This window comes from Salarias fasciatus, chromosome 23 (genome assembly GCF_902148845.1).
Source record: "Salarias fasciatus chromosome 23, fSalaFa1.1, whole genome shotgun sequence".
Taxonomy (NCBI): domain Eukaryota; kingdom Metazoa; phylum Chordata; class Actinopteri; order Blenniiformes; family Blenniidae; genus Salarias; species Salarias fasciatus.
In genome coordinates, this window is record NC_043766.1 from 15,203,692 (window position 1) to 15,224,842 (window position 21,151).

At 38.7% G+C, this 21,151-nt stretch overlaps 1 protein-coding gene across 2 annotated transcripts in view; it reads right to left on the reverse strand.

Annotated features, from left to right (window-relative positions):
- Positions 1-21,151, reverse strand: part of LOC115381193 (neuronal growth regulator 1-like) — a 144,460-nt gene that overhangs the window by 60,090 nt on the left and 63,219 nt on the right. For both annotated transcript variants that reach the window (XM_030082459.1, XM_030082458.1), the window contains exon 3: positions 13,528-13,653. In XM_030082459.1, coding sequence (XP_029938319.1) covers positions 13,528-13,653 — 126 coding nt within the window. The remainder of the gene's footprint in view (positions 1-13,527; positions 13,654-21,151) is intronic.

A 21,151-nucleotide genomic window follows, 5' to 3' on the forward strand; every position in this document is an offset into this window, starting at 1 on the left:
GAGGGGATCTCTAGCATTAGGTGGTTTCCTCGGTCTGCTTCAGGCTGTGTTTACAGAAGAACACCATGCTGAGAGAACTATTGATCAAGATGCAGGTTTCTTTCCATGACAACTGTGTGTGCTTTTATTTTTATCTATTTATCTATTTTTGTAATGTAACAACATGTACCTGCATGGGGACACTTCCTGTTCCTTGAAGGCACTAACACAATGCACATAAGACATTCAGAGTACACGCACATGCATGCACAAATGCATGTGTGCGCGCACGCGCGCACGCACGCACGCACGCACGCACGCACGCACGCACACGCACACACACACACACACACACACACACACACACACAACACTGTTAAATTCAAAAGAAAGAGCATTACAAAAAAAAAAAAAAGCAGCCATTATTATCATTGTTGACTAACTTGCACGTGTATCAAAAAGCTATTGATGACAGTCGGAATGCAGATGTACCAGAGAGAAGGCCATTTGGAAGGCACAGCATTCACTCAAACAGTGCTGCTTTCATTGACTTTTAACATTGTTTGTGTGAACAAGTCATGTTTTTTTTTTTTTTTTCATTCCTCCCACCAACCGAACTCTATACCACACCACTCAATCCCACTGCCACACCAAGCCCCTCCACCCTCTCCCCACCCCACCACCAACTTCAAGCTGGGCACCACTGTATTAACAAACTACTGTGATAATAAACAATAAAAAACCTGGACTTTTGCAATTTTACCTTAATAGCCGAGACAAAATTCACCTCATTACCACTGAATGTAATCGTCTGCTAAAGTACAACTTAACACATATCATGTGAACCAAAGGAGTGATTCACCCCTGAGGGAAACAGTCTGTTAAGCCAAAGTTCAGACACTGACGATGACAACCAATAAGCCAGCAGCAGATGATCACACGTTATGAAACATATTCATTAGTAATGTGCTAAATTATCAACCATGCCTGATATTGAGAATTACTCCTTAGTTTAGTTAGACACTTCAGTTAGATAATTGGACTGTATCTGTGTTTGGATAATAAATGGTTATAGGATCTCAGCAGGCAGCTCTGTATATGTATGGGGTGGGGGGGGGGGTGGCAGATTCTCCCCAGACCACAATTAATTTCCAACCCAGTGGTGCTCAGTGTGAAATCTATTTATATGTCTTTTCAGAGTTGTAATGGTGGTGTTGAATAAAAAATGCATGGAAAGATTTAGAAGGCACAGGGATCAAACAGAGTGCACAATAGAGCAAAAACTGAGCTCAACATACTGTTCAGAAAGCCATCGAGACCCAGCACTAACTCAGCAAAATCTCATGAAAGAGGAGCTGGAATCAAGGCAATCTATGCTTCAGGAGTTAAAATGCTGTTATTCTGCCCTGCCAATCTCCCCTGCGACTGAGTTGAATTCTTATATAATGCCGCTCATTTCTTATTCTGCAACGCTGGTGGCTTTTTATCTGTGAGCTGCTATGTCAAAAAACTGAGGGTGTTGTCAATAATGAGATTTCCTGTCTCTTCTCACACTGTTGTGGTGAGAACAATAGGGTCCATGAGTTTTGGCAAAGATATTGGTGGCAGCTCAAACAACAGCAAAAGAAGCACAATGTTTGAAAAACTGATCCACAAACAAGCAGCGGATGTGTCTGAAAACCAGTCCTGCTAATATGCCAAGAGAGCGCAGGGATGAGGATGTAACACAAAGGGCTATTTTTGTGCTGTATGGCTGGGAATTGCACCACTGAAAAATAATTTTATGCACATGTACACTTTTTTTCCCCTCAGTCTCCTGATTGTGGGAGGGCATATGCAGAACAGAACGTGATCAAATAATGCAGTGTAAGTTTGATGTTAAAAATAACAAGCACTTGTACAGACAAGGTTATGGTAACAGAATGAATTGGTAGTCTTCCCTCTGTCGAGTATTTGTGACTTCTTTCATGATGTTTTAAGCCAATGCATTTTTTTTAATAACATGCTCACATACTTGACTCTAGTGTACAAGAGCTACATCTTGCTGCTGTCAAAATCAGTCTCTAGGTCAACGATCTATATGAGAACTGGTACGAGATACTCAGTACAACATAAAAAAAAAAAAAAAAAAAAATATATATATATATATATATATATATATAAATATAAAACAATCTTTGATAACTCAATATGGCTTGGACATTTTGGCTAAACTGTGAGTTGTTCTTGCTATAATTTCAGTGTAAGTAAGTCCTTGCCTCAGCAGCAGTCCTGCTGAGACATATAGGTTGAGTAATATAGCAAGAACTAAAGTTTTGACAGATGCAAAGGGATCACAAATTATCTGTTTCACTGAACAAGTAGGTCACCTTGCGAAGTAAAACCAGAGAAAGACATCACATCTTTTGCAGAAAGGTGAAAAAATGAAAGAGGTTTAGTTTGAGAGAGAAGAATAGATATAGGGAGTGCTTATGTTACAGCTCACTGCGTTAAACTTCTTAGAAAATGACATTGTGATTTCAATGCAATAATTCAAGCAAATCTTTTTCTGTTCAGTGACACTGTGCAGTAAAGGAATCTGAGGTTTTCTTTTTGTAAATTGAAGTGTAATGTTCATTACATAGTTCATCATTCACTTGCTAGATTTGTAATAGCACCAATTAAATGTTCTCATCAATCAGACAAAACAAGGAACAGCACGGGTTCTCAGTCCACACCTGGATACTGATCTGTCACCTGTCCCGTTCTCTATGGGACGCACAACACTGTGGTCTCTTCGCCACCATGTCAGGGTTGGGATCGCATCCAGCCTCTTGGTCAGGTGTGGGCAGGTCATTCGAGCCTGATAATTTAACCTCCAGCAGTTCGGCCTTTCGTTTGTGCTTGGCCATTGTGGGGTGGGGTTCAGTCTCCTCTTCCACGACGGCGGACGGGCGATTGAGACTTTGTGTGTCTAGGGACAGGTGGTCACCCTACTGCTGAGGCACACGGCTGCAGCAGTACGAACGTGTTGCTACCAGCTGCTGCTGTGCTGTGTGTTAACTTGACATGAGTCTATTCCATCCACACCGACTCAGTGCGGAGCGGCTCTCAGTACCACTGGTCATTTGAATTGTCGGTCAAAGCATGGACACATGCGATCTATTGAAAAATCTATTGACCATGAGTCATATGTCTACTGAGCACTTGATATAATAATCTGTTTTTCAGCTAAAATGGAAACTTATTCCTTGCCATGATCAAATAAAATGTCTTCCTAGTTTTCTATTAGGATATATGGGTACTTCACCATAGCAAACGATACTGAAATAAAACAAACACTCCAAAAAAAACCCTGTGATTTATTTTCCAAATCGCAGTTACATTGTATCTGCCAACCTATGTGTCATAAAAGAAGTGCATGTGGTCTGTGTGCAGACCCCTCCACCATACACTAAGTGGTTGTACTTCACAGTTGACCTAAACGCTGCCCTTGATGTACAGTCCTTCTGTATTTCCGTGTGCTGGGAAATTAAGGTACACAGAATGTAGAAATTTGCAATTAATGCTTGAGTCTTTAGTAGGGCAATGAAATCAAAACCAGTGACCCATGAGGAGATGTATTATTCTGCTTCCAATCCCATTTACCAGATGGTCGAGTGAAATGCCTTGGTTTCAACGGTAAAGCACGACTTCTTTTCACATCCTGAAAAATACAATAAATCATTGACTTGTCACTAATGGAACAAAGATCTGTAAGATGTCACAGAGCAATAATTTTCTGATAAATGTGACTTTTGAAACATGTTATGCGTCAAGCATGAAACTTGTTTTACATCTGTTGAACTGTGTTGAGCAATAGTTTTTTTCTAAAATATATTTTTTTAATTTTTTATGGGCAATAGGATCTTGGATGACATTTCCTGAATTTTTCAATATGATGTCTTCCATCAATTTTCTATGCTCACTCTATTTGGACTGGGGTCACACAAGATCGGGAGGCTGCTCCAGCCAACACTGAAAGAAAGGACGCTATATCCTGGGTATGTTATCGGTACTAAATAATGTAAACCTATTTCATTTTTACTCTGGGATACATAAGTTTCCTGAAACTAGGCTTGTTTGCTCTTCTTGTGGCAGTTTCAATGTTTATTATGTGATTTTAATTAGGTCCTTCTGCAAAGAGGCACAATTTATTCATACACCAGATATTGCCTTGCTTATGAATGAAAACTTAACCTGGAAATATTGTTCATACACTTCATTTTCTTGGAAACATGCTGCTCCTAATTTTACTTGAATTCATTAACACCCCCGCCCCTTTTATTTTCTTGAAGGCTGCTGCTTTGATGTCTGCTTTTTAAAGCCCTCCAGAACAGATACAAATGAATGATTAGATTGATTACATGTAAATACTTTTGGCTTTTACGACAAGACATAAAGCTGATATGCTACTAACGCTGCACAGTGAGAAAACAATAAAAAGCAAGCACAGCACAAAAGATCAATAGAAGAAAGCTGAAACGAAGAGCTTCAATATTACTAACAAGTGCATCCTTCATGATAAGAGAATTGGTGAAAAGTGGGTCGTCCACGCTTAGTTGACCCAAACATATCTAACAGCATCTGAGGCTGACGGTTTGGTGCCCTCAGCTGAGTGGTTTTAAAATGAGAACACCGCATTTGGTTCATTATTGATAAAGCATAAATAGAACTGACAAAAGGAGTTCTATATCACTGAACAGTGGATATGCACAGAACAGAAAAGGTGCAGCAGAAATCCAGGCAGTGAGTTCAAATTGGAATCATTCATGGCATGAATGAGTCATAATGTCATTCGATGATAAATTCACTATAACTATTTAACTGTAACTTCATTATGGTAATAGGGTGAACATTCTGACCGGCCATACAAGCTGTACATTATGTGCAATCAATGGAAGGAACAATGGCTCCTTGGTAAGCAATATTGGGCTGCGTTCAAAAAACCGACCACAGCTATAGCTATAATCAATTTATCTGTAACTACATACTTCAATCAATATTTGAGTAAAGCACCCCATAGAGGTGTTTTATTCTGAAGTTGTCATGTGCCCCCTATGAATGCATGAGTACTGTCCATCTGCCTCAAACAATCCAAAGTCATGCATGTTTGGCTGATAAATGACTCTGAGGTGCTGTGAATCGGCTGCAGTGATGGTTTATCTCTCTGTGTTTGCCCTGTGCTGGTCTAGTGACCTATCCCGGGTATACCCTGCCCATCCCGAGTCTCAAAGCAGCAACGGCATAAGATGGATGGATGAACAGATGGATGACAGAAGATTAGAAATAATAATAAAAGAAGGCTTTCAAACGACAAAGCATAACTTCTATTAGTCTCTGAAAGGTTGTTTTGATTCACATATTGGAGACCCTCAACCATTTTACACCTGAAGATAAATTTCTAAATGCATCGAAATAAGTTGCAGTAATTCTGCACAGTCAGACCATTTCATTGTAGCTCTGGTTGGATGTTTAGGGTCATTTGTCCAGCTGGAAGCTGAACCTCAGCCCCAGTTTCAAGTCTGCCGCACATGTCTTCCCTTAAACTGTAAATAAGAGTTCTTCAGTCAGTCTTCCGTTTTGTGGAGTGCGAGACTGACAGTTGTCCTGTGGGCAGATTGTCCCACCTGAGCTGCGGATCTCTGCAACTCTTCCACACTTACCATGATGCTCTTGGCTGCTTCTCAGATCAGTGCTCTCGTTGCATGGCCTGTCGGTTTAGGTGGACAGCCACGTCTTCGTAAAGAGACCTGCACCACTAGGAACGAGTGTGTGTTTATGGTTTGTTTCCCTCAGAAATGTTTCAGGTTTTTATTCTATTCCAGTAGGAAAATATTAATACATGACTCTCACTGTGCTTCATACTTAGTAGTCATGGAAACATGTTGCCCATCTGGCAGAGTGTCGGCAAATTGTATTGAAGTCGAACACGTTCATATAAAACAGACAAATGCAGTAAAATAAGACAGATAGATAGATAGACAGAGAGATAGATAGATAAGGGGTTACCTGTATTTCATAAATTTTTATCAGAAAATGCTGAAACTGATGTGGCAGATATTTTCAAACGTTTCAGAGTTCAAGCATTTTAAATGCATTTTTGATACACTTTTCAAACACCTCCAATAAACTAAAGTAGGATAATTATTGTTGCAAATTTTGCACAAACATGTTAAAAAGTTATTTATCTTTCTGAAATGGAACAGACTGATGAAGCTGACAAGTGGCCAGAGTTTAAAAAAGCCTTTGTTGTCACTGTGCTGCAGTTAAAAAAATGCACATCCCAGTCAATAATTGGATAATTTCACCACATTCATGTGTTCTATCAAAGAAGAAGGTGAATCAATCGCTCACAGCAATTGTTACATGGCGGATACTTTTATTGCTGGAAGGTATATTCAAAACAAATTGGTTATGATGAGAAAGAACACTACTGGAATATGGTTTCTCCTTGGTTCTGTACCACTGCTGCCAAATTAAGTTTAGCTAATTGTGGTCCTCATGTGTACTGCAGTTGATCAAAAGATTGAGTGAAAGTTGGGATCATAAATCTATCAGTGGAAAAGGAATAATTTCTTAACTTTAAAAATATGTGTGATGCATGGGCAATGTAAAACACGAAAATATGATTTTTTTTTTTTTTTTTTTTAGTTTGCATAAATATATAATGGCAGAGAGGGATGTCTTTATAACGAGAAATGTATTGCTGATAATGAGTGAGCTGTATCTCAAATAATGCAATGCAACTGAGTGAAATATGAGTCTAGAAACATTCCTACATTTTTTCTTTAAATTGTTGAGGCTGTGAATACCTAAATTATGCATTATTACACTGAGAACAAATGTCTCAAAAAATACATGGATTCACTCCTAAACTGAAGTATCAGACATACTATGTTGCTATTTCTAAACTCTTGCACTTCTCTCATTACTATGCTGCTTTCTTAGAAAGAAACAGAATCTATTATTCTAGAGAGAATGTTTCTTGTTGAAGAGAAATGCACATGTAAGACTTATTTAAGCAGTTATCCATGAAAATATAATTAATGCCTCAATCTTTTTTAATAAATGTTTTTTTTTTTTTTTTTTTTTTTTTCCTTTTCTCATACAGGATAGCTTTGTGATCCTGTTTGGGATGCAGATGGTATTTGTATTGATTACAGCTGCAAGGGGAATTTGCAAAGGTCACTGGAGCCATTACACAAAAATCCCATCCTTCATGTGTACTTTGAGCAGTATTATATGTGAAGGGCTCAACTCTGACATTATAGTAAACAAAACAGACATAAAATCACGTAGTGTGGAAGAAAACTGTAAAGAGAGAAAACGGCTCTGTTACTGGCATAAGTAATGTGAAAACCACCAAAGGACTTAACATGGGGTTGTGAGTGAGTGCATACTGAGAGATATTTGAGAACCTGACAGAGGCCTTTCTCACCTGAGGGAGATGTCACTCCAACCAAATTAAAGAAATCACAGCAAGGTTAATTCAGTATTCAGTGCCAATGCTGGCTAAATGCCGTTGCAGTAAGCAATTTTGCACATTGTGTAGGAGAACTGTGGGTACATTTCCTTCAGGGCTGCAATACATAGATAGGACAGGCATTGCTGAGGAATCCATTATAGCATAGAGCAGCATTTTCTACATCAATTTATCCTTTTAACTCCTGAAAATGGAGAACAACCCACGCTCCTACATTGTGCACTGCTGCCTTCTGGCCCCGGCTCAAGGTGTGGGCCAGATGTAGGGGTGCAATCACACTGTGTTCAGGGGCCTGTCTGAAAACCAGGTTGTTAGTGTGCCCTGATACATAACCCCAAGTCTGCTCCCTGGCTGTCAATCTGGCACTGCTGAAATCTAAAGAGTGAAAGTGGGCCAAAGGACCCTTAGGTCATATCTGATTGGATGTGCCTCCACCCCCGTGACCCACAGAATTACTTCACTGTAACTGTAGATGATGGCATGTTTAGCTAAATGCAGTGTAGGCAGGAAAGCACAATTTCTAATGACGGGCTGGTTGGAAAAACCTTTGCGACAGTGCGATGAGACATTTGCTGCAGTTATACGGGTCATAAATAGTCTGATTAAACACAGATTGGATGGCATAATCTGTTCAGAGAATGAAACTTAAAGTATGCTTCGTTGCTATGTGATGCTTTACACAGTGTTGGGAGGAGTAACAGCAAAGTACAACTGATTGATGCAGGACACAATGCTGCTTCTTAGAATCCATATTGTTTTCTCTTTTCTTAACATACTCTGACCAAGGAAAATGTTGTTGTAATGAGTTGTAATTTCTATAGAAATGTCACAATATGCATTGACCCATTTGGCACAATTTGCACTATATTGAACATACAAACTGGAACACAGTGTGGCTCGTAGCAACTGCACAAAATATTCAGAAGAATCAAATTTGTCAAGGTATTTTCAACAAATGGCTGAAATGGAATGCAATGAGTATATGCAATAAATAATATTAAAAATAAACAACATTTCAAAATATTTCAATCTTTTTTATTGGATGAATTCTAGAGGGCGTGCAATATCAAAGAGAAAATGTATGGATGTCGTAACTGCATGAAGCTACATGTCAATATTTATATAAATACAGTGATTCAAAATAGTGAATATCCCTGAACCAAACACGAATATATCTATGAAGCCCTTCACTGCATTCTTTCATGACAAGAAAATGCAACGTAGATCTGGGTGCCATGAAAAGTAAATATGGGAATTTAATAAGAACATTCTCTGTACTCAGTGAAACAGGCATTTTTTTCATAAAGTTAGACTGAAGCAAAAGCATAACGAAGGTGTGTAGCTTAAAAGCTGAAAGCCATCGGCACATCCATCAACAAAAAAACTGAGAAATTTGTTGCATCCTCAAGTTTATTCCAGTAATCTAAAAGAAAACCCAATTGTTTCACTTTTATGTACAGTTGTTTCCGGTCCAACAGTTATACAATATAGGATACAATCATATGTATACTTAATAGAATGTCAATAGACAGTATTTTCTGCACTTCAAATGTATGAATGAAGGCAAAAAATGAGCTTTGACACATGTGTTTGAAGTCTTGACATGTCCGTAAACCTGGTGAATGCAGTGAACAATTTATCATGCTGAAGACTGGTATAAATCGTTTGTTCAAAGATATCTTTGGTCAGGAATCTCCATTTCAACAGCCAAATGGGAAATTGTTAGACAAGGCTCCTCACTGTTGATTTATGAAATTTACAATGCAGTACCTAACTCATCGTCGCTCACCTCCTATTGTGCTTAAAGCACGCTCAAGTGTCACTACTTGAAGTGCACATCAGTTCATTGCACACTATATGAAAAGGAACCAAGCACCGTTATGAGAGATCCCCTGGTGAACAGAATGCTAAAAAACTTGCTTAGCGTTTCTCGAAGAGCTGCCAAATTCCAGTGTGAAATTCCAGGCTTAACTTAAGGTATGTAGTACTGATATAAAGTCAAGTTTGAATAATTCATTGCAGCGTTCACATAGAAATTGACTGAGCCACTGTACTGCACTGCCACTACGTTCAGGACGGAGTTCTGTTAGAACCAGATTTGAGGAAGCTCCAGTAGTCATACTGTCGAGCGCTGTCAGCATTCAGGATGCTCTGTTTCTTTCCTTAGGGTGTGTTTTAGAGAAGATATGCCTCATGCACTTAAATGAGAAAGGCAAGACAAAATGCATACAGTATTGATAAATGTACAGTAGTTGCCTGGAAATGGAGACAAAAAAATATGTCCCTGGTGAGTCCTGTCACAAGAAACAATCAAATATGTATTCCAGTATTCTCGTCAGCCTTTTCAAAGGTCACACTTTTATCCCATGGATTCAAATCTCAATGGAAAAGCTTATCAAAGCAATTTTCCCAGCAATCCAGCTACCCACACAACCAAACCAGATTGAAACAGACTACGTTAAAGGCGATTTCACCCCTCCTCCTTTTGACCTATGAAGGAGCGGTGAGGAAACGCGGGACACTACTCCTTACGTAGGCAATACCCTGAAGAGCTGACATGTCACCCGTTCTATTGTAAGCTTTAGCAATAAAGTAAGAGGGGATGTCAGGAGCTGAATTAATAATGACAGAGTGGCTTCTGGGGGTAATGCAGTGTACTTCATCTGATGGTGTTTCCTGTTCAAATGTGGGTTTTATTTTCAACAGCATTTCAGGTCGTCCTGTTAACATTGTAACATTGAGTTACAGGCCTTTTTCTGGATTAGTTCCTTTTATTTTTCTGTTTTTTTTACCCCTCATAAGTGTAGTGTATGAACTGTTATTGGATGCAGAAACCCTTGAGAACATTGAGAGTTGTTGATATGGGCTGGGTGTACATGAAATATTCTCTGTGCTGTAGCAGATTCCAGCAGCTGATAAGGGGACTCCAGCAGGCCTCCCAGATATAAATGACCTTATTGTTGCCTGAGCGTTCCACACATTAGAGTCTAAACATCTGTTAATGTCACTGCAATGCTGGTAGCATGTCACCAAATATAATCTATGTTTTTTTTTAAGTGCTTAAGCTTGCCTCAACTTAAGTAAAGAACCAGCATTGGGTTCATACGCATGGATACTGAGCCAAATTATCGTCTCAAAAAACAGTTTGTGGCCACACTTCACTGGATGCACAAAGTTTATTATTAGCTGGCAGTGTGCTGGTTGGCAGAAAGGGGAGAGAAGGGGGGCAAAAATGCAAACACAAAGCAGTCAGTGTGGGAATAGGAACTTGACAGTCAGTCAGGGCAATTTATCATTCTGTCAAACTTCACTGACTACTGCAGCAGAACTATCTACAGTGCAAAAAACCTTCACCCCAACTCCAGAATGGCTGAGTGTGAGGAGAGTAAGGCCATCCAAATCAAAACTGCCAAGTAGAAATGTTTGTCACCTAATGGGAAAGACATCCGCTTAGCCTCAATGCAGTGAAACCATCCTCAAGGCCAAATGCACTCAGTAACAGTAGTGCAGGGTGGTAATCACAAAGTAATTATATATAATACTATTGATGTGGTACAATTTTTGCTTTAATATATTTACTTAGAGTACATTATGTTAGGTGAAACGAACCCCCAATCATATCTTTAGTGCTCTTAATTACTAAATGAAGTTTTACTACAAGAAACTCATACACTGCCTTAGAGACCTGAGCGCAAGAAGACTTAGAAGCTAGACCACACTACTAATAATATTCATGTTTCCTGATATCTATACTGCTTTCATTTTTTATAATCGGGTTCCTCTGGATAGAGAATGCCTCAGAATAGGATGAAAAGGAGAAAAGGAGGTGTAGTTCAATGTACACAGCATTTGACCTTGTGTTTACTTGGTCCTTCCTACATTATTTCAACTCAGTTGGTTAAATATCTTGACCATGAAGATGTTTGATTAACATCGTGGGCTTTTATATTTTTCAGTCACATACATCATCTTTGCTTTGAAAAGAGTTTGCCTTTATGCCTGGAACACTCAAGTTAAAACAGGTGTGAAAAAAAGCGTCACTAAAGGGAACAACAGGCAAAAGAAATATGAGAACAAAAATATTTTTTTCAACGCTTGCAACTTGACAACAAGCTTACTGTACTTGATGCTTGACGAAATCACAGTATCTCCAACCTAATATCACATATAATTTGCACCTATCTGTGAACACTGTAAGCACACACACGACACTTGTTTGTATGTTACAAACTGCATTGAGGGGGCTTCTATATAACAAACTATTGGCACTTGTTTATTGGCAAAATTTGCATAAAGTATACAGTATATAGGTTATGAACAAAAAATGACAATTAGATAGTTAAAACTTAACAGGGAGTTGAGTTTGAAAATGATTGCATGCAACATATTTGTGGAGAAAACATTATTTTAGTAGTTTGTTTTTGCTGTTTATTTTATTACATTTTTTTAAATTGGTTTGTTTGTTTCTTTAATGTAGGATTTTTTCTTCCAAGTATGATGGTCATTATTACTACATTTTTTTTTTTTTTTTTTTTTTTTTTTTTTTATCCTGTGCTTTGAATGTCTTTGCTTTAAAAGCATACAAACACGGATTCCTAAAATAAATGTAGAGGTTGTTCTGGCCTCTGTATAAGGCCTAAATTTTAATTCCAAAAACCATTTGGCTTTCATGAATGACTTAATAAATCCAACGCAATGGTTACTATTTACTCACGGCAAGTAATTACCTGATATTTGTAGACCTTGTGAATTCATTTGAAGCACTTCCGTTCATGATAGTTCATTGAAGGTCTACTTCAGTTTGAAGGATCACACATAACTGAGATAAATATTTCCATATGTAGTGGTTGGAGCAGGCTACTCTGCATATCCGAGAGATTTAATGGATTTCCATCGATAGGTAATTAGCCTATTACAACCTTTCAGTTGTACCACGTCCTTTGGACAAATCGTCCTAACTACAACAGACTCAAAGATCCCATAGCAAATGATTTCTTTTTTGATGTGCGGGAGACAGACTGTGATTACATTTGGTCCTGGGCCCCTTCATTTGACCAGCATATCATTTCTTCCCTGGCATACTTCAAAGTGTGGACACTTCAAAGTAGAATGAGTGACTGCCACTCGGACTCTGAGGATGGCTCTTTTGATCATCTTCTGAAAACTCCCCTAACGCAATCAGGGCATGCACACCAGAGAGGAGGATTTGACAGCCATAAGATAAATGTAGTCATCCTCCCAGCTATCAGATAAGCACAGCATGCTCTAATCCATTAATATGAAAATGAGGGGTGACTAGAAGTGGCTGGGTGGAGGGCTATGCAGCAACAGATAAATGCTCTGGAATGAGTTTTTAAAGGAACGATTGAGGATTAAAAGCATTTGAAGATGCATGTGTGCCCACCCAGGTTTGTAGGCACCTAAATAGATATATTTCTATTGATTGATATTTTCAGAATAGCAGAGAGCTAGAGTAGATCGGGTGCACTACTGAAGACAGCTCAACAGATACCATTTTTAGAGGGATTTGACAAACATTTGAGAGCAATTGATATGACCCCTTTTCTTAATTCATCCATTGCACAATCTGTGTTTATTGATTTCATGAACACACACTGCCTGATAAATGCAGATACATCGGTTCAGTAGCTGCTTGTTCTATTTCTGATTCAGTGACTTATCTATTAATTATCATTTCAAGATAGCATACAGTATATCCCCAAAGACACTGTGAAGTTGCGTGGAGACATACATAGTATTTCCAGACACATAAACAAGCCATTCCCCTAAGTTATCATTATGTCCGTTTACATCTTAGGTGAGACTTGTAAATTCACTCACTGGCATTTATCTCTGACTTAATCATTTTCCCCTTGAAACTTTTCATCCTCATCATGACTAACTGTACTGTCTTCTCATAATCACCTATTTGTCTTGTAAAATTTTACTCTTTTCCACGTCATACAACTCCTTGCATCTATCTATCACTCATCCATGTATTCATGTCTTCCTTTCTTAGCATGTGAAAGGTGAAGTGAACTTACCTAATGGAGTTATGTGCCTCCAGGAAATGGTTGGCTCAGGTTTCCCTCTGGCTGCACAGATGAGCGACACATTGTTGCCCTCATTCACCGAGATGTCGGAGGAAATGTCGTATATCTTGGGAGGAACTGAAGAGAAAGCAACAAAAGCAGAAGATCACAAATGAAAGATCAGTATTAAACTACAATCTCTGGTTCATAGAACAGGCAAAGATAGTTCATGCAGATGTGGGTTTTAATTATGAGTGACCATAAATATGTCCAAATGTCGACATTTCCATATAAAAATCACACATTTTCATTATATCCAGACTCTCGGCCTCACTTTGACATTGCCCTTCTTGTTAAATATTCTCTGTAGGGGAGAGAGAATTTCATTTTCCACTTTTCCAATAACTCATACCCTGCTGCTCTGATGACATTTACAGTCAAGACTGAGGTAGCATTTGCCTGTTTACAGTTGGTGTAGGTTAAACAGGTTTACAGGTAAGCCAGTTTTCTGGTAAAAAGCATCAAGGAATTAAAAGGCAGGGTGATACAACAAAATATTATAAAAAGCAACAAAGTGTGACATCTTTATTTCAATTCTGAGATTGAACAAAAAATCAAATAAATAAAAAAAATAAAATATATGAAAAACTGCCAAGATTGAATGTGGCATCATGTTTCATAAATAAAGATCTCTCAATTATGTCCAATTCCTGCTTCCTGCTGCAGACAAGCAATGATTTTGAGATTTTTAAAACAGTAAAACCACATTTTTAACATTAATGCATCAATTGAATAAAGTGTAGCACATTATGGGCAGTCACAAAGTTGTTTGTTCCTCAAACAGCTTCTCAAAAAGGCTAGAATCAGATCTTGAACCTGTAAAAAAAAATATTAAGAAAACGAAACTCAACTAAAAATGAGAGAAAGAAATGAAGACTCAAATATGCAACCAGCCTTCACTTAAGGGTCTTGGAGGCAATGCATTACGAATCCAAGTAAGTTCCTAAAAAGCACATTTTTTGAAAAGTAAATGTGAATTCCTTTTCTATTGAGGGTGTCTCCTCAGCAGTCCCTGCTGGACCTCACTTACAATCATAATTGGCAAGTTTCTGGGCACTTAAATCCTCTTGGAGCTTTGATGTTAAAAGCTTCGGTATTTAGGCTTCTCAGAACACAGTGAGACACACATGCAGCCACCCACAAAGGCATTTTAACACATTTAAATAAGCACACATGTAGGTGCGCATGCACACACAGACACACACAGACACAGACACAGACACAGACACAGACACAGACACAGACACACACACACACACACACACACACACACACACACACACACACACACACACACACACACACACACACACACACGGGCTTATGAGACACTATTTTAATCTGCAAGATTTGAATCTCAGAAGGAGCTTTTCTGCAGTGGACTGTGCTATACAGTAATGGATTCTCAGTCATCTGGGTCCAACTATTCCACCCTCTGATCCCGCCTGACGCCTGCTGAAAAACCAACAAAGAAAAAGTTGATTCAACAATTTCTAGAGTTTTTCCTTTGACCGACCAACACTTTTTAGAGTCACATTATTCTCCTTTGTCATTGAACTCTGTCCACTTTCATTGTAAGCACCCTCATTTCTGTTATTTTTTTATTGGAGACTGATCAGTGCCGTACTTATTTTTGTGCCTGCACACAAAACACTGGAGAATCAAGTAATTCAATATAAGGCATACAAAACTGAGAAGCTAGCTCAGTGTGTGAATCCCGTAAAAATGGTTTGTTTGATGATCTGTTTTAATCTTACACAGTATATTGGATACAGATATAGGCTCTCATGTTGAGAGCAAACACTCTGCATCATTAAAAAAGACCTTCAGACACATTGCTGGAACCGGTTAAGCACATGTGATGAAACTTTAAATGAATTCACAAACGGCACCGCCGCTGTCTGTATTGACCCAGCCTGAGACAAGCATCACCCACAATGACAGGAGAGGGCGCCAGGAAAAATATTGTTGGCAAAGGAGTTTCTTTGTTTTGTTGGGGGGATAGGCGTCATTTTTGATCAACAGATCTGGACCTAAATGAGATGAAAGTGGCGAACGTTCAGTGGGCGAGGACCAGAGGCGATGTTGAATCTAGGTTATTGCTTGTCAGACTCCTGTGTTTACTTGCTGTAGGACCCTAGTGTTGACACATCTCCTCAGTGTCTGATAGCACAAAATTGAAAATGTAGGGTTTGTCTACTGATCCTATCTCTCCCTGGCAGGGACCGAGAGGTTTTCAAAGGTTTTAGATGAAGAGCCCTCAGTTTTTCAGTTCAGAGGCACTGTAGCTCTGTTGCTTTACTGTACGGCGTTGTTTGTTCCAGCTGAGAATACCAACATAGAAAGGGAAACCAGTGCTATTTTAGACAATATAGTGTGTAAAAATGTTCATCGTCTCGGGATGACAGTGATGAACTCAATAGTAATTTATTCCCCAGAAAAAAAAAAAAAAAGTTTGTTTCATGTCTTAAAAATCTATCAGAGCAAGACAATAATTACCCGAGGCTATTATTTTTTGTACTGTGAATCGTTGCTCTCATGTACATTTTGTTCTTCACTTTTGAGCTTTTGTTACAGCTCTTTGTTGTGTGCAAAGGCAATTCAGTTCCTGAATTGCAGTACTGGTGCTTTATTCACCTGTGGTGGTGATGTCCCCTTTTTGTCTTGGTGTTTGAACTGAACAAAGTAAGCCAATAATATTCCAAAATGAAATTTCTCCAAAATTATCTGAAACAAGCAGCCCAGATATGTATGTATATATACATAAAAAAATTACATAAGTATAAAATTACATAACAATTAAAGTGAAAAGACTTCCTTGATGCATACTTCTCACTGTTTATATTAAATGGCACCTCGAGAGAATTTTCAGACTAATCTAGTTGATGTTGGTGTTATTCATTCACACCACGGAGTAAGAAAAACCATGTGTGCCGGTGTAACCTGATATTAACATAGAAGCGAGGAGTACCTTGGCCTCATAGTGAGACAAAAAATCATGAATTGAGGTCTATCATTGAGAGCATTACAGTATTTTGATAAAAGTATGATATATTATAATTCTCAGAAAAGTCCAAGAACAGAGTAACAGCAACCTTGATGTCAATTTTTGAAAATGTGCATCGACTGGATGACAGGAATTGAACCTACAAGCAGCAGCTGGGATTACAATGACCCCTTGAGCTGAAATGATACAGAAAGTGTTTCTGAATGGCAGTGTAGTAAGAGGCTGATGTGAAAATGTTCACACCAGACAAGCCAGAAAACATCAACAAAGTGTTTTCTTTCTTAATCTAAACATATTTTGAACACATTCTACCAATATGCTCGCCAAGGGATTCATGACAATTGAAAATTTACCTTTATTTATTTGAATGTCACCAGGAATGTACCTTGTCAAGGCCAGGTCAGAACGCAAACTGAACCCAGAAACATTTAACAGTTAAAACAGCGTGTCAGCCTCATTCACAAGGCTTCTTTCTTTCAGATCCTTTACGACACACAAGTGGTGTGTGTGCTAGCTGCACATATACTTCTTTCATTGAATGCATGTTCTGTATATTTTGACTTTTTGTCCATTTAAGGTATTAGTATTTCAAAGATCAACTTTTTGTTGCTGCTGGACATAACCAATAATGGGTATCTGATGCCATGAAAGCACGACTAAAAATATTAACATTCAGCAGGCAGTTTGCTTAGTACTTTGTTTAATGCATTATTGGCGCCACTGTACTGCTGGCATCACCAGAACATGGAGGATTAGTTGAAGATAAAAACGATAATTGCGGTAAAATGTGGACTGGTGGCAAAGTATTTTAGGTTGTGGGTTGGCCATAACCGTCCACACTTTGAAAACCCCTGAATTTCACTGACAATTTGTGAATTTCAGTTAAAATACAAACAATAAAGAAAACACAGTAACACATAATGACTTTTTTTTATCTCTCAAAAGTCTAAATCTATTTATTTTCAAATCCATGCTGCTCCAATCGAATGCAATGAGTGACTTTAAATAGGTTAGAGAAAGAGTGGTTGAATCTAAAGTGCAAATTATTCATGCTGATGCTGATTATCAGTCTTTAAAGCATTGCTGTGTCGACTGCAGAGCTGCTGGAAAAACCTTACAAAACCCACTGCAAGATCTATCTATCTATCTATCTAGCTATCTAGCTATCTATCATTTTTCTGCTCATGGTGATTTTCTATGAGTGCTTCATATTATCACTGTTACACCTCCATCACCTGTTGGAGCAGAAGCAGCCCTGATTGTGGAATCCTGTGTAAAACAGAACATTGTAACCCTTCCCTCAGTACCACTTCCACTCCTTCTTGTTCTCTTTATGTGCTAATTCATTAACAATGTAATGATTGTCATGTTTGCCCATTCTGCTCTAATTTCCCTTCTTTCGCCCTGCAGGAGGCACCGAGAGTGAGCTGCCTCAACTGATCTGGGTGGCATCATTTCACTCCTGGCAGATGCCTCGGGTGAATAAATAAGCCTCTAATGACGCCACCTTGAATTACGGAAGTGCTTACAGTTGCACTATTAAAATGCAGGGGTTTTCTTCTGGAGTTGCAGTGGGATTCGCATAACTGGGCTTTTCTATGAATTGTGACAGCCCTCTCCTGGATGACTTCTGCTACCAAATTGCAGGACCCCATTACCGACTAAACCCACCGCCATCAAACTCTCCAATTAGAGCACAAAGTTGGGAAGCTGTAAAGGACATGAGTGACGACGAAGGCAAAACTGGGAGATAGACAGGAAAGGAGAAGAAGCGAAACGAAAAAGAGAACCATCTCTGTCCAGACAAATTTACAGTTTGATGACAGCAAAAATGTGAACTGAACTGAGTACAAATCTTTAATTTGCATGAAACTGCATTTTGTAATGAGACACAGATAGAAGATTTATTTTTCAGCATTGTTTGAAATCGTGCAAATCTGAAGGGGAGATTTGAAGGGAAAAAACTGCATATCTTTTCCAGTGTGCAGCTTGTTGAGATGACACTAATTCAGACAAATTTCAAATTTCTTAGAGAATATTTCGTGTGTTTCTTGGGTTTAATATACACCTCTATAATGAGACAGTTCCTACACAGCAACTCCACAAGGTTTTCATTTCTCTTTCCTAACTGCGTGTAACAAAAAGACCTGGCTTCCAGTCTGTTAATTAGGTGTTAGGCACAGAGAATAAACATAAACAGTGACAGATTATATTAGTCAAAGGGATTACCGCCATTTGCAGTGTCATAAACCAGGCATAGATAATTTGTAGCACTCATATATGGGAAAACTTCACCTAAGTAGGAAGCAAAATCTGTCCTTATTAGACATGGCATTTTTTACTGCCTCTGAAAAAACTATAACCTTTGTGGGTTTGGAAACGTCAGTCCTTCAAATTAGTGCTGAGGTGCTTGCAGTGTTCGCTGTTCTTGACTTTTAGCCTGCAAACTTTGAAAGACAAATTAGTTTTACCTCTGATATCACTTGTCATACCCACAGTGTTTTTTTCTTTCTTTTTTTTTGACATATCAATCTCAATAATTTTTAACAGAAAAGTCCACACAACAAAACACCAATAATAAAAAGCAATAAAAAATGTTCCAGAAAAAGGATCCTTTCTTTCTCTCTTCATTTATTTGAGCCCAGCAGCAATAGAGGAGGTGGACTAAGTGCTGGAATGGAAGGGCCAAGACATAAAACCTCATCAGCTCTTATTGGTTGTCTGTTTTTGGCATCTGTTCATACTCTGAGATCTCCTTGTGGCTAAAATGCTCAGTAGGTTCATAAAGGATTGAGATGTGAGACGTGGAAGCAGACAGCAAACGACCAAAGACACAAATAGATTCCTGGCAAGTGCACATTAGCTGATAAATGTTATTCCATAATGGTACCATTATGTATGATGAATATAGTGATTTAGCCTATTAATGTACTGCAGGAATTTGCCTGAGGGTCCGATGATAACGTGTGATGGTGTGGGAAAACCAGTACAGTACTGATATGCCGGGTGTCAGACGCTGGGCTGGCTTCCACTGCAGCAGAGATTGGTGTGTTTGAAATAAACATACGTCAAGTGCCACGCACTACAGGTGCAAAGGTTTAAGTTCTGACTCCCCCAAACTGCTCAAAATGGACGGACGGCATGCAAGGATGGTAGAAACCTACTTTGGCATGTACTGTAGTATCGTACTAATGCAATACGATACTACAGTATAATAAACAGTAGTGCATGATAATGAAGGTAAAGATCAACGTGATTTTTTTTTTCTCTCTCTTGACTAAAGCAATAGCATGGATACTCAAACAAGATACTTCTGTTGTAAAAAGTATTTTGAAAAACAGGTGTCCAATAATTCACATTAACTTTTATAGGGAACGATGAAAGGTATGTACCCACCAGAGCTGGAAAAATGAGCACAAAATGAAGAAAATGAATGCAGATCATGTTTGTGAATGACTCCATTAGCATCATTATATGCACATGTTTGAAAAAGAAAATTATGCAGAAATGGGTTGAAAACCATTAAAAGATTGAATGTTTGGAAACCACAAGAAAGCTGAAATCAAGGTTTTGTTTCTTGCAGAAGTGGAAGGTAACTATGATATCATTTCTGTTCAACTTGTAATTAAACATTAGTTTATGATAATTTTCCTGTCATGACCTAATGGTGCAAAAATAACATGCTTCCACAAATGTCAGAACCGATACATATGATGAGTAATTGCCATTGAGGTTAACGATGCACAAAGCATGATTATGGAGAGCTTGTTACCAATTTCATGCACTTCTGGGGAATTCATGAATTAGGGGAAATCAATTGATGAGAATGAACTTTTCGAAAATACCTTGTGAGAGGCAATTAATCTTCAATGGGAGAGCTGCACTGGGCATGTAATTCAAAGATAAGCTATCTAATTTATTCATGCTAATCAGCATCTTTCAGCCACAGTATCTTCCTTATAAACAAAATTCCTCTACATGGGCCACTCTCCCTTCACTTTCGAGGATGATCACTAGTTTTTCAATTAGCTGTGTGGCCACAAAGTGTCTTTGATAGGCGCGCTCATGCAAGAGGCTCGCTTATTTCAAATAGTTTATTGTCACGAGGAAGCGCCGCATAATGTCAGAGGGCGCTCTGCTTTATACCTACAAAGTATCAGTCAGTGAGCAAATGATCACTGCAATGAGGCATCGTCTGCGCATATAAACCCGGTGTGTGTGCGTGAGTATGCATGTGTGTTCCCTATGGTCACTGTGTGTGTGTGTGTGTGTGTGTGTGTCTGGATGATTTGATGTGAGAATACAAAGCTCTGTCTCCATCTGTCATCAGGCCTTGATGTAGTGCTAAAAGGTCAGAGTTCAATCTTTAGAATGCAGGTCATGATTAATGGGGAGAAAGCCGTTGGCAGCAGCAGACACACACTCCATCCAGTCAGAGGGAAGGAGCGTGGCTCAGCAGGAGTTGAGCTCTGCTCTTTACTGGCCATTTGCTCATCACTTCGCATCCTCTGGAAGTGATCTCCGTCACGGAAATACCTCATTTTGTGCCACTGATTGTTTTCTAAAACT